This window comes from Stigmatopora nigra, chromosome 15 (genome assembly GCF_051989575.1).
Source record: "Stigmatopora nigra isolate UIUO_SnigA chromosome 15, RoL_Snig_1.1, whole genome shotgun sequence".
Lineage (NCBI taxonomy): Eukaryota > Metazoa > Chordata > Actinopteri > Syngnathiformes > Syngnathidae > Stigmatopora > Stigmatopora nigra.
Genome location: NC_135522.1, coordinates 734,807 through 759,446, shown reverse-complemented (window position 1 = coordinate 759,446; position 24,640 = coordinate 734,807). Strand labels below are relative to the sequence as shown.

Below are 24,640 nucleotides of genomic sequence, written 5' to 3'. Positions count from 1 at the left end.
CATTTTGGCCAAAATATTAACAATTAGAGTGGCTTACAAATGCAAAAATGTTAAAATCAACCATTTTCCAAACCACATCGTGTTGAAATTTCTGTTTAAAAATGTTTTTTATGGTCTAAAAAGACAACAACAGGCTGTTGATGCTCAGATAGACAAAAATAAATCCCATGTGAGTATTGGTCACATGCCACAAACTACTAAAAAAGACGACTTATACTCCAGAAAATACGTTTGACGAATTTACTTCTTATTGTCAAACAGGTGGACAAGTGGTGAGCGCCTTAGTCTCACATTTCTGAGCTCGAGGGATCGATCCCAGCCAAATCCTCACTTTGTGGAGTTTGCCTAATCTCGTGGGTTTTCTCCGGGTACTCCTATGTCTCAAAAAGACGCATTTTAGGCTAATTGTGAGCTAAATTGTCGCTAGGTAAGAATAATCGATTGTGCGTTGCGATTGGTTGGCCACCGAGTCAAGGTGTCCAATGTCTGGCATCTGTAGTATGCTGGGATAGGCTCCGGCACCCCCCGCGATGGTAAGAGGTTTGGGAAAATGAAGGAAATGTCGCTTTTGAAAGATTTGGTGATTGAAGCAGTAGGGCAGGTGGCTTCCTACTTATGGTTGGAGGAGCGACGGTAGCCAGAAGGATTTGTCCCAAAAGGCTCAGCCGTCCTCAAACACCTCCAGCAGATCTGCAAAGAGCATCTGGAGAGGTGATAACACCCAGAAGAAAGACGGCAAAAAGATGAAAGCGGGACCAGCTCGGCCTGCAGACATTGTTGTTTCATGCTTTTCCCATCATATCCACATTTGCGGACAGGGGTGGAGGCGGAGCCTGTGTTTTTTGGGTGAATCTTACAAGACGGAGAGTGGAACGCCAACAACGGCTCTTTTAACGGAGGAGGGAGGGAGAGATATTTCAGCGGTTTTATGCCAAACATGCAGTGACATGATCGGAGTACGAGGCCGCTTTTTGAACCCACTCCTTGCATTTTTTTTCAGTTTTTTTTCTATCTTCGTTAACTCGAAGTATATACCGACCGGTGGGCAAAAAACAAGAGGAAGACGCTAGTTTTTAGTTAGCGTACTTATGGTACCCACAATTTTTTTTTTTTAAATATCAGATGGTAACGGAGTGACAATAGTAATTGTGTCCTGAAAAATTATCAATTTGTTCGAAATATGGTTTTTAAAAGGGTCATTATTGAAAATAAGGTTGCCAGTTTTTTTTAACGTAAAAATCCAGTGTTTCCGATTTTTTAGGGCATTTTTGTTCATTTTAGGGTCATGACAGGTCATTTTCTATTTGATTAAGACACCAGGTCAAAAGAAATGCTTTCTTAAATCACGAAAAAAATCTTACAAATCTGCGAAGGAAAGACACTACAAGTATCTATGCCGAGTCATGATACTAAATACTAAATAGCCGCCATTCCGTGTGTACGTTTGTGGGTAGTGTGACCCCCCCCCCCCCCCCCAGTCATGGAGACACCAAGACAGATGGCATCGATACCAATGTGACCACACACACAAGTGACAGACACGGAATTGACCCCGCTTTTGACAGCGGCATGAAAGACGATGCACAGAAAGAGACGTGGACGTGAAGACGGGAGACCAGTTTAGCTTGTTGCCGTGCCGTTTAAAAAGCATCATTCCAATAAAAAAAATGAAAGGAAAGCCACGAGCAACAGATGATTGGAGCTTCAAGACAAGAAGGAACTTGATAGTACTTCGACTCCTCTATCCAAACTATGTGTTGGCACTGCACGAAGACGGGAGACGGGACAGGATGTTGTGTTGCGTTTGGGCGCCCTCTACGGGAAACTAAGATATGGAAACAGAGGGTTGGAATTCCAGCACGGGTTTACTAGCGTACGGGTGGCCCACAAGTTATTTTTGTCTTTTTTGCAGCTGATTTGCTTTTGCCTATAGGCGGTAAAAAGTACACACGAGAATTGCATTTTACAAGGCAACAGGCAGCGATTTAAGATCATGCTTTTCTTATGTGGTAGTGGTGGGGGTGGTAGAAGTAGTAGTAGTAGTGTTGGTGGTGGTAGTAGTAGTGTTGGTGGTGGTAGTAGTAGTAGTAGTGTTGGTAGTAGTAGTAGTAGTAGTGTTGGTAGCAATAGTAGTAGTGTTGGTAGAAATTGTAGTAGTGTTGGTAGTAATAGTAGTAGTGTTGGTAGTAATAGTAGTAGTGTTGGTGGCAGTAGTAGTAGTGTTGGTAGTAATAGTAGTAGTGTTGGTGGTGGTAGTAGTAGTAGTGTTGGTGGTGGTAGTAGTAATAGTAGTGTTGGTGGTGGTAGTAGTAATAGTAGTGGTGTTGGTGGTAGTAGTGCTAGTGTTGGTAGTAATAGTAGTAGTGTTGGTAGTAATAGTAGTAGTGTTGGTGGTGGTGGTAGTAAAAGTAGGGGAAGTATATGAGATATAATTTACTTTTATTTAATTGGATTATTATTAGTAGTAGTAGAATTTAGCAGTGTGCCTGCATGACAACTTGACTGAAAAAAACGGTTCACAATAAATAGGATAACTCCTCCATGAATACAATTGCAAATCAAGAAGAAAAAGTCATGACCAAATGGTTCAATGAAGCATCGCATTTTAAATGCAATAAAAGCTTGACAAAACAGCCAATGTGATTTGGCTTGGAGCGCTTTTGCCCTTGATTGCGCCCATAGAATGGCAGCAGATTCTTGCCTAAAAAGGCTCATGAAAGGTCGCCAGAACCGAGGGAGGGCAAGTCCAGGCCTGCGACTCTAACAAGCGGGCAGAGCAAATATTGACCAGGCGCCACGTGGAGCCCCACTTTCTCAGACCTTCTGCACGCCGACCAAAGACACGTCGGCGTCAAACCTGTTTGGTTTTCCGCCTCAACCCACCGCACTTCCTCAAAGTATCGTTCTGTTTAGGAAAAAAACTTGGGAAGACCAAAGTACCTAACACAATCGCGCTCTTCAACATCCATTTTAGCTTCTCAGCTTTGTTTGCACTTGTCAGAGACGAAAAACTACAATTTTCCGCAAAGGACGATTCTAAAGAATGATTTTGCATGTTCATCATCATTTTTTCTCCAAAATGACTTCACATCTGATTGAATCATTTATTATGATCATAGAAAACATATCAAATTGACATTTGAAAAGAACCAACCACGTCAAGATGTACACAGATTTTGTGCTAATTACGGTACAACTTCTAATTTAATGTATGCTGGAGTTTTTTCGTCACATTTACCGCATTTCTTCATAAATTATACCGGAAAATGAATTGCAAAATTAAAGCATATGCGGTATATTTATGTATTTATATTTCTTTGTCAGTTGCTAGGGAGATTAAGGCCACATAGTAAAGGAAAAGAATAAAAAAGCACTTTTTGCATGGAAAAAGGTCTTAAAATTCAGAGTAAAATAATATTTCATAAATAAAAACATCAGTGGTCAATCGATAATAAATAAGTCATAAAATTTGTCATATTTTTCTGATCTATTCCCACTCCACAACTGAAAAATCGGACTATTGCACCCTATAATAATAATATTTAAGATGCACTAAAGTGCCAGTATGTAAACAAACATTCAAATTTCATTGGGTGATAAATTAAGACATTCATAAAAGGCAAATTTAAAAGATATCAAATAGAAACAAACAGACACTTAAAGCCCTTCAAAGCTTGACATTTTCAATGTTTTTTTACCCCACACTATTTTATATGTCTACTTTGATATGAGAAATATTTACGTACCACTCAATAAAGGCATTTGTATCTTTAGGCACATTTCATATTATACTGCCATAATTCTCAAAAAGCGCTGAATATTATTCACGCAAGCCTTTTTTTTGGATAGCACACTTATTGAAATATTTGGATATCAACTTTCAACACTTGAAAATGAATTTAAAGTATGATACACAAGCGTATGGTATGATACATATTTTCATTTAAAATATTTATGGAGGTTTATGAGGATGTAGAAATAAAGCGGTACAGTATTCCCTCGAATATTGCGGTTAATGTAGGCCGCAATAATAAAAAAAAATTGTTAAGTAAGGTCACCCCTATAATAACTATTTTTGTGCTAAATCCTAGAAGCAAGAATGGCTTCTTCTTATGTGTTTCGGCATGAATTTTAACATTTTTATGACCTTTTAAACAAACTAAAACATGTATTTATATATATTTCTTCCGCTTACGAGTTTCAGCGTGGATTTTCTCATTTTTAGAAACTTTTTTTGTCAAGTTTCAATAAATAATGAGGAAAAAAATCATCGCAAAGTAGTGAATTTGCGATAATCGAGGGATTACTGTATTCTTAACATTAATATGATGCGTGATGTGTTTGAGTTCCCGATTCTAGTGAGTCTTGGGAAAAGTGGTGTCCCCCCCAAAAATGACGCGGAGTGATGTGTTTGCCACCTGTTATCCCAACGAATGTTGCTTCTTCAGGTTGTCCATCCTCTTGACTCTCGCTTCGGGTGTCTTTTTGTACCAGCTCCTGCCAGAAGATCAAGAATCAGTACCACAATCTACACTCATTTTATTCATCCACGTCCAATCTATTATTTCTTATGCACAAAGGCCTATAAAAAGTCATGGTACGCAATACTGTGGTCATCATCGGCTTGACCGGTCGCTATCAAACCTCCAAAATGGATTGGACGCCGAGCGCCGTCAAGGGCACTGAAGGACGATTAAAGGCTATTGGGGAAAAACTTTAGTGTTATTGAGAGTTATAAAAAAGGGTATTATACTGTATTTCTTCTTAATGATGAAAAAAAAAAAACAATTGTAAAAAGAAAGACATTTTTTACAGTGTAAAATGCACCAGATTACAAAGCACATCAATGTGCTGCATTGTACATTATTTTTTTGTCAAAATATTAATCCTTATCTGTTTATTATTTGCTTTTGTTTAACTTATGGGTTTGAGAAATGCATAATGCACATTGTGATCACTTCATAGGAGTATAGTATCACAAAATTGTGCTAAAAATGTCAATATTTCAGAAAAAATTAAGACTTTCATGGCTCCTTCGAGTCTGAAAATCATGGCAGGTATAGAAAACCTTAAAATGGAGGCCTACAAGAACCATATTTGGATAAACTATATGTGATTGAGCATTTAAATAAATGTAAGCCATGCCCTTAGGGCTGAAATCCATTCATTTCATTCAATGGCCCGGCTCAAAGTCAATTAAAAGCATAAAAACATGGCGAAATGATTAGCTAATGTTATGACATTATAGACACTAAAAGCTGCCATTCATCGTGGGAACGAATTGGAGGGAGACGTCAACTCACCCTTGGCGGTTGAACTGGCTCGGAACACTTTTGGGGACTTGGTTGGACTTTTGTACTCTGAGAAAAGTCAAGAAATTGGGACGGATTTTGGGGTACGGGCAAAGAAACACAAAAAACAAAGAGAAGAAAGGGTGAGTTGAAGAAGCAGCTTATTTTGAGGAGATATTTGTGGAGGATTACCTATTGGGGGTGGGACTTTTGGGCTTCTGCGCCACTTTTCGGGCCTGGCCAGGGGACTCCCCCTCCCTGAAAGGGAAGCCGTGATGATGTCATGCGTGCTTGACTTGATTATTACTAACATAAACCATTGGAGAAATGTCCCATTCAGACTTTTGTTTGTACATTACCTCTTTTTGCGGTCCAAAGATCTTAATGTGGCAGCAGACACTATTTTCTCCTTTTCCTTCTTGGCTTTTTCCTTCAGAAGGAACACATAAAAAAAGCAAGTTTACAAAAGTATCTTTGTGCGTTGCTGCTTTCAAATGGTCCCTGGTTCAACAGCCCACCTGTGTTGACTACTACTACTTATTATGTGAACTCATTTATTTAGTACAGATTGTTTGATTATTTATGTATTATTATTTTTTATTGATTATGTACAGGTTCGTTTTTGTTATTTGTTTCACTTCACTACTAATTTATGTTGTGGACTACTTATGGAACTACTTATTTATTTAGTACTTATTCATTGATTATTTTTGTCAATTTCTTATTTGTGCACTTTGTAAAGAAGCTCTAAATCTCATTATACATGTACGACGAAAATAAAAGCATTCCATTTGACTCCATTTCGACTCATTTCGACTCCAAGCGACTCAATTGAACTTAACTTTGAGAGAAGCATAACAAAATGCAAACAAAACGGCACCAATTAAATACCATATCACGTTGCCTCTTCTCAGCGCAGAGTTCCCGGTCCTGCTGCAGCAGGCCCATGCGATCCTCCAGGGGGATCTCAAAGAAGATCTGGTGGATGTCATAAAGAGCCGCACGTAACTGCAAAAAAAATAGTGTAAATTCAACCTTCGATTCTTGCCGATAGTGTATCAATCTATACTCTGGCCAGTATCACCATATATCCCGATTTCAACATATCGTCACAGACCCCTAGCGAGCACCCTTATTGCCAACGACGCGTTTTTACCTGGGCTCGAACCCTCCCTTGAAGGGAAACATCCTGAGCCGAGATGGTGGTTTTCTTCTGTGGACCTTCAGTCTGGAAGGAACCAATGAATTCTTGGGTGTCCTGAAAAAACAGAAATATGTTGGTTTAAATCACGGGTCTCAAAGAGGCGGCCCGGGGGCCAAATCTGGCCCGCTGCATCATTTTGTGCGGCCCGGGAAAGTCAATCATGAGTGGCGAATGAAAAGTATAGATGTATATTACAATTCCTGATTCGTCCCCATTTTAAATCAATAATTGTCATTTTTTATTTTTTTTTTTGTGTTTTTAGTTCAAAAATCATTTTGTAAAATCTAAAAATATATTAAAAAAGCTCAAATAAACATTGTTTTAGATCTATTTAAAAACTGAATATTCAAGGCTTTTAATCCAGTTCTTTTAATCCATTTATTAAAAAAAAATCTAAATATTATATCTACAATGGCCCACGTGAAATCAAGTTGACGTTAAAGCGGCCCCTCGAACCAACCCGACTCTGACACCCTTGGTTTAATGGATGTAAATGTGGAATTCATGCCATTTTGTATTTTCCAATGTGGCGTCCTTACCGTAACAGTCTGACGCAGATGTTGAACCTTGTGCGTTTTCAGCAGCCTCCGCACGAGGAAGCCGCGGGCGATGGCGCCCACGCGACACAATGCAAGCCGCTGTTCGCTTTTCGGAACCTGCCGACAAAAAACGCTATTGTTCAAGATGGGAACAAGGAAGGGCTTTGAGGTACAAAATCTTGACCTGGTTTAGCCTGGCTTGAGGTTTGGGAGCTGCCCACGTCGACCCTCCTCGTAGGTAGACCGGGGACTTGGCAGAAGGCGAGGTCACGTTAGGACTAACGGGACCGGGGAAACCTGGAAAAAATTATGGGAGATGGTTCATCTAAAGCAGGGGTGTCAAAGTGGCGGCCCGGGGGCCAAATCTGGCCCGTCGCATCATTTTGTGCGGTCCGGGAAAGTAAATCATGAGTGCAGACTTTCTGTTTTTGATCAAATTAAAATGAAAAGTATAGAAGTATATTAAATTTCACGATTTTCCCCCTTTTCAATCAATAATTGTCATTTTTAATTAATTTTTTTCTGTGTTTTTAGTTAAAAAATCATGTTGTAAAATCTAAAAATGTAATAAAAAAAAAGCTAAAATAAACATTGTGTTAGATCTATAAAAAACTGAATATTCAGGGATTTTAATCCAGTTATTTTAATCCATTTATAAAAAAAAATCTAAATATTATATCTAAAATGTTTAGAAGTTTAGAAGTGAGGACTCCAATGCGATACCTGTACTTTGTCCTGGTTTCGACGTGGATGGGCTCAGAACTGGAAGCAGCTGGTTGGTAGACACAGACTTCCACGTATCTTGGTTGTGGAGCTTCACATGTTCCTGTTCCCTCAGTATTCGTTCAGTCTCTTCAAGCTCCTTTAATGGGAAAAAGATGTAGTGAGCAATCAAAAGATTCTGATCCAGGAGAATTGAGGACATGTTTGGAAAGAATGTAAGGTTTCATGATGTGCTCACCGTGAGGAGGCGCCGTTGCTCTTTTTCCTGCTCGGCCAGGAGCAGCGACATTTGTAAAGCGTGTTCCTCCTGCAGACGCCTTTGCATGTCCTCCAGAAGTTGTGCTCGTCTCTGCGTCTCCTCTGTTTGCCAAAAACATCAACGCGTTAGACCAAGGATGTCGGACCATTTTAGATATATAAATATATATTTTTATAAATGGATTAAAAGAATTTAATTAAAATCCCTGAATACTTATTTTCCAATAGATCTAAAAACAATGTTTATTTGAGCTTTACTGATATATTTTTAGTTTACTAAACTATTTTTGAACTCGAAACAGAAAAAAATGATTTAAAAAATGAGAATTATTGATTTAAAAAGGGGGGAAATCTGAAAATTTAATATACATCTATACTCTGTTTTAATTTGATCCTAAAACAGAAAGTTGGCGCTCAAGATTGACTTTCTCGGGCCGCACAAAGTGATGCGGCGGACCAAATTTGGCCCCCGGGCCGCCACTTTGACACCACCCTTCGGACGCAATTTTCAGTTTTTGCTAAGCCCATCACCTACCTAGATTTCCACGTGCATCCACAAAATTTTTGAAGGAAGTCGGCGAAATCTCGTTTGGAGAACTTCGAAGATCCTTCCTAAAATTGACTTCAGGGGAAATGGAAGGCCTTTGCTGATAGGCCAATGGATTCTCGACCCTCTTTGAGTTGCACCAACTGGAAGGCCGCATGGTGACTCCGCCCATGAAACGAGGCTTTCTTTCTTGGCTGCGGTCGATCCACTCCAATTGGTCGCCATGCAACTGGCCGTCCATGGTATGGCAGCGCCTTCGAAACGCCAATGACGGACTGACAAGGCCGTGGCTTTCAGATGGACTGGATTTTTGGCTTCCAACCCTGCTAAGAAGACCAAGACCGTCGTTCGAGTCCAAGTCGAGGCAATCTGGCGATCTTGCGGCTCCAGAAAGCGCTTCTTCCCAATCGGACGACCCGGTTCCTTCTCCTAAAATTCCCGGGAACGCCATATGCATGTTCCCCGTAGAAAATGGCCGTGGTTTTCGTTTCTGAAACAAGGGACTTAACCTGGACTCTGGAGTCGGGGGTCCGATGTTCTGATCGGAAAAACTCTGGGACTGTTGTGGTGGAGGCGTGTTCAGATTTTGAGGGAATCTCATTTTAGGAGAGCCAATGGGGCTTCGGTGCAAACTGAAACCGAATTCAATGGTGTTTTTCGGACTAGATCGGTCTTTTTCCAAAATGGCTTCCGGGGATAGTTTTGGTTGTTTAAGAAGGCTGTCTGTGCTGAATTCTTCTTCGTCGCTCTTTTCTTCTATTTCAACTTCTGCCTGGTCCACTAAACCGTTGAGTATTGGATCAGTTTTCTGAAGACCAGATCCAGACTGTGTGGGAAGTCCTGGAAAGCCAGTTATCAAGGTGTAGGCAGCCAATGGTGTTGCTTGGGGACTCTTGGGCATTTCTATCGTGTCGTTGGATATCTGTTTTGGGATTAAAATTTGTAATCAGTATCCCACATTTCCTGATTTTCTCCCTTTTAAACCAATCATTGTCATTTTTTCATCCATTTTTATCTGTGTTTTTAGTTCAAAAAACAAATTTTGTAAAATCTAAAAATATTAGAAAAGCTAAAATACACATTGTTTTAGATCTATAAAAAAACTGAAAATCCAGGGATTTTAATCCATTTATAAAAGAAGAAAATCTAAATATTATATCTAATATGGTCCAGCCCAAGTGAAATCAAGTTGACGTTAGAGACGGAAGAAAAAATACTGGATGTCCACGTTCTAACTGGGACAAAGGTGAGTTGAACTTACCGTCATAGCTGGTTTGTTGCTGTCTTTGAGGTCATTATTATCCAGTGGAACCAAACCAGACCCGGTGCAATTTGTCGGTAGGTCTGGAACTTGGCCTGAAGGCTTGGTCTTCTGCCTTGTCCGCTGTCGTGTTTCCAACTGGACAGCCCTGCGCCTGAGGTCGCACATTTGTTGGCGTTGCTCTCCATTCAGCTGGAAGAGGGTTCGAATTCTAAATTCAGTCATGCCTAAAAATTTTGCATGTAAACTACAATGTTTGTTTCTCAATAGCTAGATAAATATAGATAATATCAATATAAATGCATCGACAATGTGTCAAAAAAAGCCTGATTTGACCGCCTGCAAGGAACCATTTTGGGTATGTGCCAATACCGCTAAGCATCTTGGGAAATGGTGTTCATAACAATTGATTCAATGAGTCATATACCTGGACCTTAAATATTAATTAGTACTTGGACAGTATTTGTATGTGCGAACTGGATTTTTCCTGTCATCACAGACTAGATGTGATGCTAAAATAGTTTTAAGCTAGTTTTTGGACTTATTACAAAACATTTTGTCCCTTTTCCGTACTTAAGCTGGTTGTCGAAACAAAAACTCGGTCTTCATCAACAGTTGTTCTTTCATTCCCAGCCAAGCAATGATGTGATTAAGAATTCAGAGGTCACACTTGCCACATGACTAAGCTTCGTGTCTGTCCAAATGTTTAATTCATATCAGGTATACTTTAACGTAAACAGCTATGAAGGCCCAAAATGTTTGTTTGTTTCTTACCAGAGGGGCCAAAACAGCTTTCCCACAGTAGAGGATGACGGATGAGTACGTCACGGGCGTCTCACATGTCCTTTTCTTGAATTTGCCCTCCTCCTGGAGCGTGGAAACACTTCGTATGCAGAATTTTTCATAGTTTTCCATCCACATCGCCACCGTTGGACTGAAAATAGAGTTGTTAAAGTCAATGTGGGACTGCAGAAATGACAAAAGAAGGACTGTCTGTTTTTAGTGATGTTCATCACACTCATCAAATTCCTGCCATTCCATGACTGAGGCACCGCGCATTGAATGAGAATCTGCAGGCTATTATCTGATACATTCTTTTTAAAAAAAAAAACATGGCCAAGGTCAATGATACTCAATGCCAGGTCAAACATTTCACCGTAAATCAAGTTGTATTTCGACTGATCACCATTTTCTAATTCTCATATTTACTGGAAATGTTTCAAATATTAAATGCAAACTTTAACAATCGATTTCATGAATAAAAACATCAAGTTTATAGCCATTTTAGCATGCTCATCAATGAATGATTAGTACAGATGCGCACGCATGACACGCCTGATTCACCCATGCAATTGCTTACCCATTCTAGGAAGAAACGTCGACGATGATTCTTCTTTTTGATGCAAGTTTGGTATTTGGTGATAATAACTCGGCGATTTGTGTTGGATGGGTGAAAACGAAGCGATTGTAGTTATTTAAAATCTCCCGTTTGTCTTCGTATTGCCGGTGTGTCCATCACTGGCGTCCACCTCTTCCGGGCTAAACAGCGCCTCCTGGGAACAGAATTCAGGCCGCGTTCCAATACACTGTACTCACAAATTGTCTATGTAAAAAATTAAACATTTTGCAAGTTTGGCAAATGGAATTTAAATACATTTAAAAGAGTTATACTATAAGTGTTTACTTTTCATAAATTCACATGCATGTACTACAAATTACTCTTTAAAAATACAAAAGGAGATTGGGGTTAGTAAAGAAGACAGCAAAATGGAACGCGCCGTTACCTTATCTACATGGCACAAAACACTAGGACTTAGTATATCGTATTTTAGAAATATAAAATATATTTTCATAACCAATAGCTTCGGAATATTTGTTACATCGATAAGCTTTGGTTTCTAAAAAAATAAGTTTGTTTTTATATATAAATATGAAATGACACATTTTGATTTGGATAGATACTATTTAACTATCAATATATCCCAGCTAGCTTCGACGTTTCAATGATAAACAACTATATTAAATCAATTAATGAGTATTATTTTTGGACCAACAAGGAGGGCATGTACTGCCAGTATCCATGTATACACTGGAAGAGCTTAAAAAAGACTTCATTCAGTCATCTGTTTTAATAAAAGATTAAAAACATTAGCTATGCTACATATGACTTTTCATTCAACCATAATACGCATTACAGTAGAACCTTGTAAGATTTTAGCTTTGTCCTTTCCCATCGGTACAGAAGGCACCAAAACAGCAAAGGATGGGGGTGCTTGATAACCTTGTGTATAGCAGTCAGTGTATCAATGGAAATGCCAAGAATGGAAGCCCACAATGCTCTTGTATTTACACATTTGCATGTGCCTGCTGTCCACGATAAGGACACTAAAAGCTTTAGCGCTGACTCATCCACATTTGAAGTGAATTGGACATTTATTATTGTCAACAATAGGCAATGAGTTCATTTTTAATCACTTGCTTGTCATTTTAGGATACTTACTGGTCATTTCGAATCATTTGATTTAAGGTTTTTTTTGGGGGGGGTGCTTCTTCTTCGTTTGTCAGTTCCTGCAGATTTTGAGGTATTTTGAGCCTCCTTATTAACTCATTGGCTGCCATTGAAGGCACCATTTTGGACGGCATTGATGAAAACAACATCACCTGATTTTGATCTGAATCTTTAAAAGCTCATAGGATTCCAATCTTTTAAAAACAAATGATTGGGTTGGATTTCCCATCATATCGGGGACATCCCTTATTCAATGGGTTGATTCCATCTTTTTCTAAACAAATTCCCTTAAATAAATACGTAATTTAAAAATAATAATAATAAAGGATACAAACTTGCTACAATGGGTCTAGGGTCCTTCTACCTTGATAATATTGAGGTGTTGATCCTGCGTGGACACGCTACAGTCTTGAAGATCCCTTCCCGAACAGCCGCTTTGGAAATCTGCCGTTTTAGCTCCGCCCTCTCGGAACACCTGCGCGTGCGAGCGCTCGTAAGCGGGCGCGTACGACTGGGCGTAGGGTGCAATCAGGCAGTTTTGGCGAGGGTACGCCTCCGCGTACGCCTGTTGAGTTTGTGGCGGGGTCAGAGTGAGTGGATGGTCGTCAACGGTGGCGCCGACTCCGCACGGCGGGTAGCCGTTAGGGCCCTCTGCGTTCAAAATGGGCTCCAGATTCTCCAGCGAATCGTAGGTGGGCTGCATTTGCCCACATTGGCCGAAGGTGACTTGGCCGAAGTTGAACGCGCCTTGGCCGTACGCGGAAGACGTGCTGGGAAGACAGGAAGGGGACGGAGTTTTGGGATCCTGCGCTGGCCGGGCGCAGGACCCCGCTTTGGCCGCTAGGGTTTGCAGGGTGCTGAGAATCTGCTTTTGAACATGAGTCTGCTGAGCCTGCTCCCTCTCCATGCGGCTCTGCTGCTCCGTTAGCATCTTCACCGCTAAGCCTAGCATGCGCATCTCCGAGCCCAGCGTCCGGATTTGTTCCTGGAGTCCGCCCCTCGCCTCCTCGCCGCTTGAGGGTGGGGCGCGGACGTTGGCGGGAGACGAGGAGGCTAGAGGAGGAGGCGGCGCGCGGGGGAGGAGCCGTGTACCGACTCGAGGGAGAGCGTGGAGGGAACGTGTGGAAAGACCAGTTCGCTGGGGGATGAGGCGCCTTGTTGTGCTCGCGTCTGCGTCTGGCAACCCGCTCTGCAAAAGAAGGAAAACCAGACCCGCTTATTAACCTATATTGACATCCAATGCAAAGTATCTAATTTCTTGCCTTCTCTGTGGTCAGATCATAATGTGTTGATGCTCCAGATGATGATTGTTGTTGTTGTTGTTGTTTTTGTTGTGGTGATATTCCAGCTAATTCCGATCTTTGGATATCCCGCCTCAATAATGATGTTACCTGGTGGAACAAAAACACAGGAATTTAATATGCACTCATTTTCTGAAGTGTTGATCCTCACATGGATCACATGGGTGTTGCAGCCAATCCTGGGCAAGTTTGGGCTTTAGGCGGGGCATACCTAAGATTGAGTGCCAGCCAATCACAGGGCACAATGAGACAAACCTACCTGTCAGAATTTTTTTTTTTTACTATTCCTACAGGGCCACCATTTTGTCAAATGACCTAAAATGATGTCACAAAGGTGCTGACCCAGTGATGTAAATGTCAACAAACCCATAGTTCATACCCACAGTCCATAGACATGCTAGTAAATTGCAAATATTAAATTCCCTGTTTTTATGGCGGCACAAATTACTTTTTTGTTTATTTTCTTTTACAACTGTGACAAGAAAAGATAAATCCCCACCTTCATTCTGTGGGTCAGCGCTTTATCCAAAATGCGTTTACGGGCGGCAAGCATGGAACTAGTGGCGGGGGAAGGAGTCACTCTCCTCCTGCTGAAGGCCAGGGACGCCGTTCCAGGAGAAGAAGTAGCGCTGGTTTCTGCTCGTTGCTGATTTGGCGCCAGAGATGTGACGCTCACAATCTGGACGTCGTTATCGTCGGCGCTGTTTTGCCCGCCCCCGGATGTTTTGCCGTCTGCTTCCGTGGACGCCTGTTTGGCGAACTTGGTGAAGCCGGCGCGGTGCGAGGCGTCCCGTAGCAGATTTTGCAGTCGTATGTTGCTCCAGCTTTCCTGTAGACCCCCGACTAGATTTTGCCGGGGAGCCGGGGGTGCATGGTGGCCGACCTCCAGGGGGCGGACCCTGCCCGGTCGCCTGCCTTGGAACTCCCGGAGGAATAGGTAGATAGCTTGTGCAGACACCTTGATGTTCTCCAGCTCCAACACAGCTTTTATTTTGCGGAAGCTCAGGCCGGCTTTCCTCAGCTCCACCACTTTGCGCTTGGCGGCGTCGTCCAGGCGACCCATGGCGTCAATGCTATCTGTGGAAAACAGTACATACAATGCATAGGCAATATGAGATAGGAATAATATGTCTAAAAAGTGTAAAGTCATTTAATTCATCTCTTTAAAACAATACATTATTGTTAGATTAATGCATTTACAGCTAAACAACCATGTTTCCAAACGCATTGCATATGAAAAACAAAATAACAATGAACATATATGAATTAAGGGAACAAACGTGCAATAGAAGTACGGAAATATTTACTAGTAGTACTAACAGAAAACCTTGCTTTCTTGTACAAACATCCGAAACAACGATAATTTTGCGTCACTCAACACTACAATAAGATAAAGCTCACCTTGTGGAGGAAAGAATGACTATTAATGAGTTTGGAGAGGGGTTTTGGTGGAAAATCTGCTACGGCGACAAAGCTACCGTTGTAGTTTCATCCAGGAGCGCATAAATAAACAAATGAGTTGTAAGTGGCGCTCTGTTAGGGTCGTCACTTCCGGATCAAGTCGTCATCAAAGAGCGACTCTTGAGGCCCTGCAGTCGCCCGGGATTTTTTTTCACCTGAATTTAACAAGATGTAAGTTTACAATTATTTTAAATAGTTGCATGTGATACAATAACATTATTTGCTAGTGTTTAGGGCATCCAACCATCTACCATGGAGCAGAGTGTTATATATACTTAATATGTCGAGAGTTTTTGCGATTTTACGGCAGCCCCGTGGTGTCCGCTTGCCTTAGTCGAATCGGCCCTGATGAAATCAATGAATGGCGGCGTTTTTTCCTTCTTCCAAATAACATTTTAAATCCCCATCTACTTTTGATTTCGAGGATTTCTCCACTCCATGTGATCACTGTTTACATCCGATTGGTTGTGAGAACTAAGATAACAAAACCGAATTCTGGGACAAAGTGCCGTCGTGCCGTGTTGTGAAGCTAGCTCGCAAGCTAGCACATTAGCGCCTGCCATTTATTTATGTTTAAACATTTTAAATGAATTTAAATCAACTGCTGCCTAAACACGATAACGAAATAATACTATTAATAACACTTGGTTATAATACATAGATAAGCATAACAAAAAAATATATTGTTTTCTTGGGAAGTTGTTGCCGTTTAATGCTTTCGGGGTAGATTTGGAGCTTCTATAAGAGCGACATAAAACTACAGAAATTGGAAAAATTAGGAATTTTAAGGCCAATTTCATGTTTCTTGTAGGGCTCCATCGCCCACCAAGCGAAAGGAAGAGGAGAAAACTAAAGAGCGGGGCAAGGAAAAGTCTGCAGCCAAGGATGGCGAAAAAGACAGAGGTCGGGATAAAGCCAGAAAACGCCGCAGCGCGTCCACTGGAAGCAGCAGCAGCAGGTTTGAAGTCCACAAGTTGTTTTTAGAAGGGTAGAATGGACAAAAACATCCAGATTGGCCTTGTTCAAACAATTTCTTCTGGCACATTTTCCAGCAGCAGCTCCGGTTCCAGCTCGGGCTCATCCAGCGGCTCCAGTTCTTCCGGAAGCAGCCATTCGGGCTCATCTAGCTCCAGATCTTCGTCGTCCTCCAGCTCTTCGGGCTCGCCCAGTCCTAGCCGGCGACGTCATGACAACCGCCGTCGCTCACGCTCGGCGTAAGTGGCTGTTGATCTTATGGACATGTGTTGGTTTGTGTTTTTTTTATCACTTTCTCACAATTATCAACACTTCAGGTCCAAAACACAGAAGAGGGGAGATGACAAGGATAAGGACAAGGAGAGGAGGAAGAGAACCCCCAGTCCAAAACCCACCAAAGTTCATCTGGGGAGACTGACTAGGAACGTCACCAAGGTTGGCTTCCCTTCGCCATAGATCTTCCAGTATTTGGAATCTATACAATATTTTTAACGTTTATCACCACTCGCAGGATCACATCCAAGAAATCTTCGCCACATACGGCAAAATCAAGTCGGTGGAGATGCCCATGGAGCGACAAGTGCCCCACATGTCCAAGTGCTTCGCTTATGTGGAGTATGAGAGTCCCGAGGAGGCCCAGAAGGCCCTCAAATATATGGATGGAGGTGGGTGGAGCTTGGGTTTAGGGTCTTGGGTGGGCAAACTGGTTCTCAAGGGCCAATGCGGATGCAGATTTTTGTTCCAAGCGACGTCCAATGTGCTTGGGTTTTTGTACGCAGGTCAAATTGACGGACAGGAGATCACGGCGGCCGCCGTGCTCCCCCAGAGGGTGCGTCCTCCCCCACGCCGCCTGTCTCCCCCTCGCCGGATGCCACCTCCGCCGCCCATGTGGCGACGCAGCCCACCGCGCATGAGGAGAAGGTGGGTTTTGATCAAAATCTGTTCACTGGAATTGGATAACCTGGTACTTTGGGAGGGTTAAAAATGAAAATGTTTCATTGGAATCAATGCAATTTTGGGGGAATTGCTATTATTATTTTCAGGTCACCTTTTGGTTGATAGCGGGTCAAATCATGTTACTTTTGGGGCATTTCTGTTATTTTTTTTACAGATTTTGTGGCATTTTTCAGGTGATATGTGGCAACCGGGGCAATTACTTTACAGATTTTTTAAATATATGCATTAAATGTTGCATTCAGATGATTTTATTTGTCTTTTTTTGTTTCCATCCGACTTACCACCAGGTCCCGCTCACCAAGGAGACGTTCCCCCGTCCGCCGCCGTTCCCGTTCGAGATCCACGGGGCGCAGACGTCACCGTTCCCGTTCCAGCTCCAACTCGTCCAGATAAACCACTCGGCTGTTTCCAGCACCATTTACAATTTCCATTTTCCTATAACAAATAGAAAACAATTCAAAAAGTTAACATCTTGCTGTTGTGGAAATTTTTCCCTTTTTTTTTAATGTCATTGTGAGTTTTTTTGTCATTTTTGGATACATTGGTCCTTTCGAGTCAATGTATCGACTTTTAGGTGGTTGGAAAAATAAAACTTGTTCAACATCAGCACTTTCTTTCCTTATAATTTTGTCAAATATGAAATTATTTATAGATAATTGACTGCAAAAATCATAAAGTATTGAGGTAAAATGTCCTTAAGATATACTACACCAAGGTCCTGCAATATTTAGGATACACTCAATTGAACAAATGTATAAGTATAGCACATTTTAACCTACTTCTATAACTCCAAAGCCCTTAAATTGTAACCAATACTAATTTACTATCATATTTGGCTTAATTCTTCCTTATTTTAGTCATGCAAGTGATTTTTTTTTGTTTAATTCAAACATACCACGGCGTTCCGTACAAAACGCAGCAGTCCCGTGCGCATGTAATACACCATACTGGCGCTAGGAGGCTCTGCTCCCTACGAAAATTAACTATGCAATACATTGCCATAGTGTGTGTTTCATTGCGAGTTAAATGTACCTCATCCTTCCTTCCGTCTTCCAACGCACCGAGTTCGGCGACGTCTTCTTGTCGTGCGGGACTTTGGCACGTCTTAGCTGGCAAGAAGATGTCTTTAGAGAGAGAAAAAGGCAGGAGGAGAATGATGGAACTTTTGGACAAACCCGGAAATCGAAAGTGTGCCGACTGCGGAACGACAGGTACACTCAATTGATGAATGGGAACTTATTTTTATGAATTGTGGTCCTTAACCATTTAAAAATAAAAAAACAAAACGTCCAAAAGTATTTTTCACTAGCAAATCCAATCCAATATGCCTAAAAAAAGAGCCAATTATTCTAAAGACAGCCAGTTTGGGGGTCATTTTGGCCCATTTTTAGCTGATATTTCATTTTTTTGTCAGATCCAGAATGGGCATCGTATACTCTGGGTGTTTTTGTATGCCACAACTGCTCAGGCCTTCACAGAAACATCGCACAGGTCAGCAAAGTCAAGTCTCTCCTATTGGACCCTTGGACTATGGACCAATTGGAGGTTAGAGCACTTTTTCCCCAAACCTTTTGAGCTGTGGACCACTTTTTGCATTAAAAAACACCACCAAAACGTCTCATTCCAAACTCTATCGTCTATATGTGGCGGATGGCGTGCACGGAGATAGTGTATCATTGGTAAACATCTTATTTGTCTTCCTTCCGTTGTGCAGTTTATGGACTCTGTGGGAAACCACGCCGCCAAAGCCAAATTTGAGCAGAGGGTCCCCACTTTTTACTACAAGCCCTCCCACAAAGACTGTGCGTAAGTGACCCCCAAAAATGATCATGTCTTCTACTTTAGGTTAGATTAGAACTTTATTTCATCCCGTATTTGGTATTTGTTTTGGTTGCAGTAGCAAGACAGATATGAGACACATAAGACATTGTAAACCTAGTTAGAAAACTGGAGCCAAACAAGTCTTTTTTAAATTAAATGAAAATTTAATTAATTTAATTCCATTTAATTCCACTTAATTCCATTTAATTCCATTTAATTCAATTTAATTCAATTTAATTCAATTTAATTCAATTTAATTCAATTTAATTCAATTTAATTCAATTTAATTCAATTTAATTCAATTTAATTCAATTTAATTCAATTTATTTCAATTTAATTCAATGTAAGTCAATGTAAGTCAATGTAAGTCAATGTAAGTCAATGTAAGTCAATGTAATTCAATTTAATTCAATTTATTTCAATTCAAAATTTAATTTGAAATGTAAAAATAATAGATTTTCATTGTACATACCTGTCAATCAACTTTTCCAATCGGGTGGAGTCAAACTGCAACTTTCATTTGATTGATGTCATCTCTCTGTAATCCAAGAAGGTAAAATTCTTAAAATATAACCACAATAAACAACTATTTTGATCTTTTTTAAAGACTTATTGTCAAATTTGAGGCTTTCATCACCATCTCTTTGAAATAAAACAGAAAACTTACAATACTTATAAATATTCTCTTATTTTTTCATTGAAAAACATTGGTCAAACATACACAAAAAAAACATTACATTTAATTCAATTTCCCACACACAGACTTTTGAGGGAGCAGTGGATTCGCGCCAAGTACGAAAGGAAGGAGTTCACGCCCGCGGGGGTGCAGGAGCCCTACTCGGCAGGTAACAAAAACTCACTCACGACATGCTTTTAACTATTAAAAAAAATGGGTGACATATAGTCTGGAAAATACGGTATTTTGCCAAATCCGTGACGGGTACTGCCTTCTTCTGTCAATAGAGCTTTGTTTTGTATTGTTGTGAAATGCGTCAGACAGGAAGAAAGTGCCTCTTTTGTGCCGCCATTTTTGAGTTATTAGTCGCTAGCATCATTTCCTATGCTGGGAAATGTATTTCAAATGTTATATTTTCATCTTTTTGCTGCTATTTTTCATGAAAAGGCTTCTTTTCTTTGAGGGGAAATCACATTATGATTATGGCTTATTTTATGACTTTCGTAAAAACGTGCGCCCCAAAATAAAGAACATGATAGTGTTTGTTTGTACTTTTTTTTTCTTTTTTGTTGTGTCGCCTTTTGTGGTTGAAGCTCGGGTGCGTGTTGGGCAACGATAAGGCGTCTTCCTGCAACGCAATTTCTGCTCACGGGCGGAAAGAGACCATGAGAAGAAAATAGTTTTGGTTTCATTGAGGAAATGAAATGACGTCCAAATTGTGGATAGGAAGGACAAACAAAGTTTTATCAATTTTTATCAAGTTATCAAGATTTGAGACGTCCCGGATCCGATTTGATCGGAAATCGGGTTCAATTGCGTCATTTTCGGGGCAAAAAAAATACATATATATTTAAAAAATGTATTTATTTATTTATTTTTTGAATTTTAACCCATTAATTGCCAATAGTTGGAACATAAATTGCTCTCAATGGCATTAAAACATGATCACTCAATGCAACTTCTAATATATTTTTTGTTTATGAATACAAATAAGTCACTAATCCGGAGCTATATTGCCAAAAATGTGCATTAGCTAATGTGTATGATGCTTCATTAATCCCGCCCACTTTTTGTTTCATGGTACATCAGGCTACCGGGAGGGGTTTCTATGGAAACGAGGACGGGACAACGGGCAGTACCTGAGGCGGAAGTTTGTCCTGTCCGAGAAGGAGGGGGTGCTCAAGTACTTCAACAAGCAAGACGTTAGTAGTCACTTTCTGTCTTTCTTCTGTCGTGGGGGTGTCAAACTCTTGTTTGGGGGCCGCATTCTTGCTAACTGACATCATTGGTCCTGAAAAAAGAACATCCGCATGCAGTTTTGAGTGAATTGGAAATCTGTCATAATCAATAGCTTTCATTTAAGGGTACTTACGGTCAATTTTGGATCAATTCCATTTGATTTTGCGGGACTTTCTAGTAGACGATGGCGCGGTGGTTAGGGGGTTCGCGTGTTGGCCTCGCAGTTCTGGGATTCTGGGTTCGAATCCAAGTCGGTCCACCTATGTGGAGTTTGCATGTTCTGCATTGGTTTCCTGCAGGTAGTCTGGTTTCCTCCCACATTAAAAAAACATCAGGGTGTTGTCCCTCCGCCTCAGTCATCTGGGATAGGCTCCAGCACCCCCTGCAACCCTGAGAATAAAGTGGTTTAGAAAATGAGATGAGACGAATATACACATACAGTATGATTGAGCTACATAAAGTGCCCGTTAGACAGAAAACGTTCACGGGCCGGATCGGACCACCCCAGCGGGCCACTTTCGGCCCGCCAACCCCACCTTTGACACCATTTTGTTTTTATTTCTCAGAATTTTTTTTTTTGCAAGACATTGCTTGAAAACGACAATGAAGTGATTAAAACAGTCAGGATTTTGTTTTTCTGTCCAGGCTCGAGAACCCAAAGCCATCATGGACTTGAGTACGGTAAACGCTAGTTTCCAGCCAAGCAAAATTGGCACCGCCCACGGCCTTCAGATAACTTACTTGAAGGAAAATAGCACCCGCAATATATTCGTTTACCACGAGGATGGCAAGGTGAGGCCAGGCGTATCAATATATTACATTTGAAAGCCATGGCTTGTTAAATATGAATAGAAATATGAATATCGGCAGGTCAGGTTTTTCCAAATTCTTTAGCAATTTTCATGTCTTCTCATGAAGGAAATGGTGGACTGGTTCAACGCCATTCGAGCAGCCCGGTTTCACTACCTCCAGGTGGCGTTCCCAGGAGCACCCGCAGATGTTGTAAGTCCATTTTGCGTCCTAATCGGGTCAAAAACTTCTCTATGTTGCATTTTTTTGCATCTTTCTGTTTTCCAGTTGTCGTCCAAGTTAACCAGGAACTACGTCAAGCAGGGCTTTATGGAAAAGACCGGTCCCAAGGTGACAGACGCCGCTTTGTCAGTTGTTGTGGGGTTCAAAATGGTCATGGGGCTTATCTTTTTGGACAGCAAACTCAGGGTTTTAGGAAGAGATGGTTTGTTTTGGACGAGAGGAGGCTCATGTACTTCAGAGATCCGCTGGTGAGTACTTCACAATTACTTCCTTCCTTACTAGACTGTAATACTTTGACATACGAGTGTCTCAACATATGAGAAAATGGAGATATGGGGCAAGTTCAGAGTATTTTTTTACTGTCTGTACAGAATAACGTCCCATTTTGGTATCGAAGATTATAACCACTACTACATTTGTTATTATACATAGTGAATTAGAAGTATTTTTTCCATTGTGATATCCTGTTTTTGATGTTTTTTAGAGGTTGGGAACGGAGTCATTTGTATTTACCGTATTTTTCGGATTATAAGTCGCAGTTTTTTTTTCATCTTTTAGTGCAATTTGTGTGAAATTGTTAACACTTATTATTTTTATTTGAAATTGCCTTTCAAAATGACATGTTTTGGTGTTGGATTTTATCAAATACATTTCCCCCAAAATGCGACTTATACTCCAGTGCGACTTATATACGTTTTCCCTCCTTAATTATGCATTAGTTGTTGGCTGGTGCGACTTATAGTCCAGAGAATACTCTAGTTATGTTATATGGGAAAAAAATTATTTGAGATACGAGTGATTTTTATACCCGAGCTCGTATGTCAAGGCATCACTGTATTTCTCCGACTCTTAACGTGACAAACCACCTCGCCAGGACGCCTACGCCCGAGGCGAAGTGTTCATCGGTAGCGAGGACAGCGGCTACGGCGTCCTGCCGGGCCTCCCGCCGGGAATTCAGGCCTCCCATTGGCTGTTCGGGATCACCTTAGCCACGCCGGACAGGAAGTTCCTTTTGGCGTGCGAGAGCGAGCGAGATCGGAGCGAATGGATAGCGACCTTTCAGACCGTGGTGGAGCGACCAATGCTTCCTCAAGACTACGCAGGTATTTTACCGTCGCTGTCTTTGGTGGCCACTAGGGTGCGCTAGACTGAAGGTGTTCATTCTTTCCACAGTGGAGGCCCATTTTAAGCACAAACCGTGACTTTTTGGCTTTTTTTCGAAGAATGAGTCAACTAACAACACAATTCTTCAGCTATTTTGGTTAGCAAAATGCAATTTGTCAACAATTTGTAACTACACTTTCTTGCAGTATTTCTACTCTATTGTGTTTATTTATTCAAGTATTATTTGAGGAACTGTCAACAATTTCAACAAAACGAGTTTACCAAATGCTTGAAAAAGTTTTTTTGCCAAGTATTTCTTTTTGAACAAGTATACACATTCAAATACTCTTTTGTGTTTTTCTTGTATTGTGTTTTTCTTGTACATCTTACCGTCCGAGCCCCAAAAGTTGAAGTTTGCTTGCCTAATTTTTTGCAGGTACCGCCCCAAATCATTTGCCAACCTTCCGTGGCATATCGCGAATGACAGCTGAGATTTATTTTGCCGGCTTGGGCAGCTGTCACCGCGGCAACAGCTGGACGTTTAGGAGGGAACACGTCGCCGTCTTGTCATTACGAAACGGGAGGCGCATACTTACAACTCATTTAGGATAGATAACATGTTTAACATTGGATATATTTGTTTAAATGGAACAAACCAGAAAGAAAGATTTCCAAATAATAAAGTATTAAAGTACGGAAAACATCTAAAGTACCAAAAAAATGAAATATACTTAACAATTCAACAAAATATATTTTTTAAGAAAACAAACTTCTGTCAAAGTTAAATACAACCGAATTCCCGGGGCAGCAATTCATTTGCCTACCACTAGAGGGAGACAAATGACCACACTCTCACAACTTCATCAAAATACTGTATCATATTTCCTTCACTTTCTAATGTACAATGTACAAATGTTTTTTAACCAGCTTTTGCTAAGCCGTATGCATGCAGGCCACTGGTTGGTTTACGTGGGCGGAGTCAGGTGTCCCTAAATGTTGGCTTTAGCGCCGTGCAGCCGTCTGCAACTGTTGATCTCTTGGGAGCGAGTCGCCCTTTCAGAAGCCAAGGGAACACCGCCATCCCAGCCGCTACCCCCCCTTGGCAAAAGACCGCCCTTTTCCGGACTGGTAGTGCCTGGCACTGCTTGGCTTCCCGAGGCATCAGAAAATGTGCGAGAAAAACTGCATGCTGGAAGTACTCCACGTTCACATTGGGGACACGGATTTTCCATATGGGTGCACACTATTTCTTTAGTTGGATACTATATATTTCATATTTTAGAGCATTTTGTTTTCATGTACAGTAATCCCTCGTTTTTTGCAGATAATTTAGACCAAACATGGCCACGATAATTGAAAGACAGCAAATTATTATCACTACATGGCATTTATTTTGATTTTACTTAACAATTGGACCCCCAAAAATGAAGATTTGTCTTTATTTTATTTTATTTTCTATTAAAAAATAAATAAAACTAAAAATGTATATTCATTAGCTGCCATCCCTCCCACTTCAACTGGATTGGCTGCCTGGTCATAGTCACATGACTAAAGGTAAAAATTAGCTGGTGGCTACAATCTTACATATTTACATATATATGTTCATTAACATGATTATAAATATGTTTATTAATATATGCTGACCCTTATCAAATAAATACATGAATTAATCTACTATCTAATTCAAAATTTCATACAATAAATCTCATTTGAGCTCTCAAAAATGACCCTAAATGACCCAA

General features: G+C 40.8%; 4 protein-coding genes across 7 annotated transcripts; 2 read left to right on the top strand and 2 right to left on the bottom strand.

Moving 5' to 3' along the window:
• Positions 1–3,084: 3,084 nt before the first annotated feature.
• Positions 3,085–11,334, bottom strand: ccp110 (centriolar coiled-coil protein 110). Its single transcript, XM_077734453.1, has 14 exons — positions 11,184–11,334; positions 10,598–10,757; positions 9,824–10,015; positions 8,551–9,484; positions 7,996–8,117; positions 7,758–7,896; positions 7,219–7,331; positions 7,035–7,151; positions 6,448–6,549; positions 6,183–6,299; positions 5,651–5,721; positions 5,484–5,549; positions 5,304–5,360; positions 3,085–4,497 (listed from the first exon to the last, which is right to left on the bottom strand). Exons 2-14 carry the CDS (start codon positions 10,742–10,744, stop codon positions 4,422–4,424), a joined length of 2,253 nt encoding a protein of 750 aa, XP_077590579.1. The 5' UTR covers positions 10,745–10,757; positions 11,184–11,334; the 3' UTR covers positions 3,085–4,421.
• A 604-nt stretch (positions 11,335–11,938) lies between these two features.
• LOC144208527 (uncharacterized) lies at positions 11,939–14,706 on the bottom strand. Its single transcript, XM_077734428.1, has 3 exons — positions 14,133–14,706; positions 13,595–13,723; positions 11,939–13,521 (listed from the first exon to the last, which is right to left on the bottom strand). Exons 1-3 carry the CDS (start codon positions 14,694–14,696, stop codon positions 12,682–12,684), a joined length of 1,533 nt encoding a protein of 510 aa, XP_077590554.1. The 5' UTR covers positions 14,697–14,706; the 3' UTR covers positions 11,939–12,681.
• A 436-nt stretch (positions 14,707–15,142) lies between these two features.
• On the top strand, positions 15,143–17,632 carry rnps1 (RNA binding protein S1, serine-rich domain). 2 transcript variants are annotated; one of them, XM_077734493.1, is made up of 7 exons: positions 15,143–15,265; positions 15,906–16,052; positions 16,150–16,308; positions 16,387–16,504; positions 16,581–16,734; positions 16,849–16,990; positions 17,314–17,632. In XM_077734493.1, coding segments are annotated over exons 1-7 (828 nt in total). In that variant the 5' UTR covers positions 15,143–15,263; the 3' UTR covers positions 17,420–17,632. The 2 variants fall into 2 exon arrangements, with proteins under 2 accessions (XP_077590619.1, XP_077590618.1); XM_077734492.1 differs by having other exon boundaries at positions 16,147–16,308.
• A 417-nt stretch (positions 17,633–18,049) lies between these two features.
• On the top strand, positions 18,050–23,738 carry LOC144208512 (arf-GAP with dual PH domain-containing protein 1-like). 3 transcript variants are annotated; one of them, XM_077734411.1, is made up of 11 exons: positions 18,050–18,237; positions 18,441–18,571; positions 18,741–18,832; positions 19,610–19,692; positions 20,613–20,725; positions 21,408–21,554; positions 21,681–21,764; positions 21,840–21,902; positions 21,971–22,042; positions 22,669–22,897; positions 22,968–23,245. In XM_077734411.1, the coding sequence occupies exons 1-11, from the start codon at positions 18,147–18,149 to the stop codon at positions 22,994–22,996; spliced, it is 1,134 nt and encodes a 377-aa protein (XP_077590537.1). In that variant the 5' UTR covers positions 18,050–18,146; the 3' UTR covers positions 22,997–23,245. The 3 variants fall into 3 exon arrangements, with proteins under 3 accessions (XP_077590537.1, XP_077590535.1, XP_077590536.1); XM_077734409.1 differs by lacking the exons at positions 18,050–18,237; positions 22,968–23,245 and adding an exon at positions 23,335–23,738; XM_077734410.1 differs by lacking the exon at positions 18,050–18,237.
• Positions 23,739–24,640: the final 902 nt, after the last annotated feature.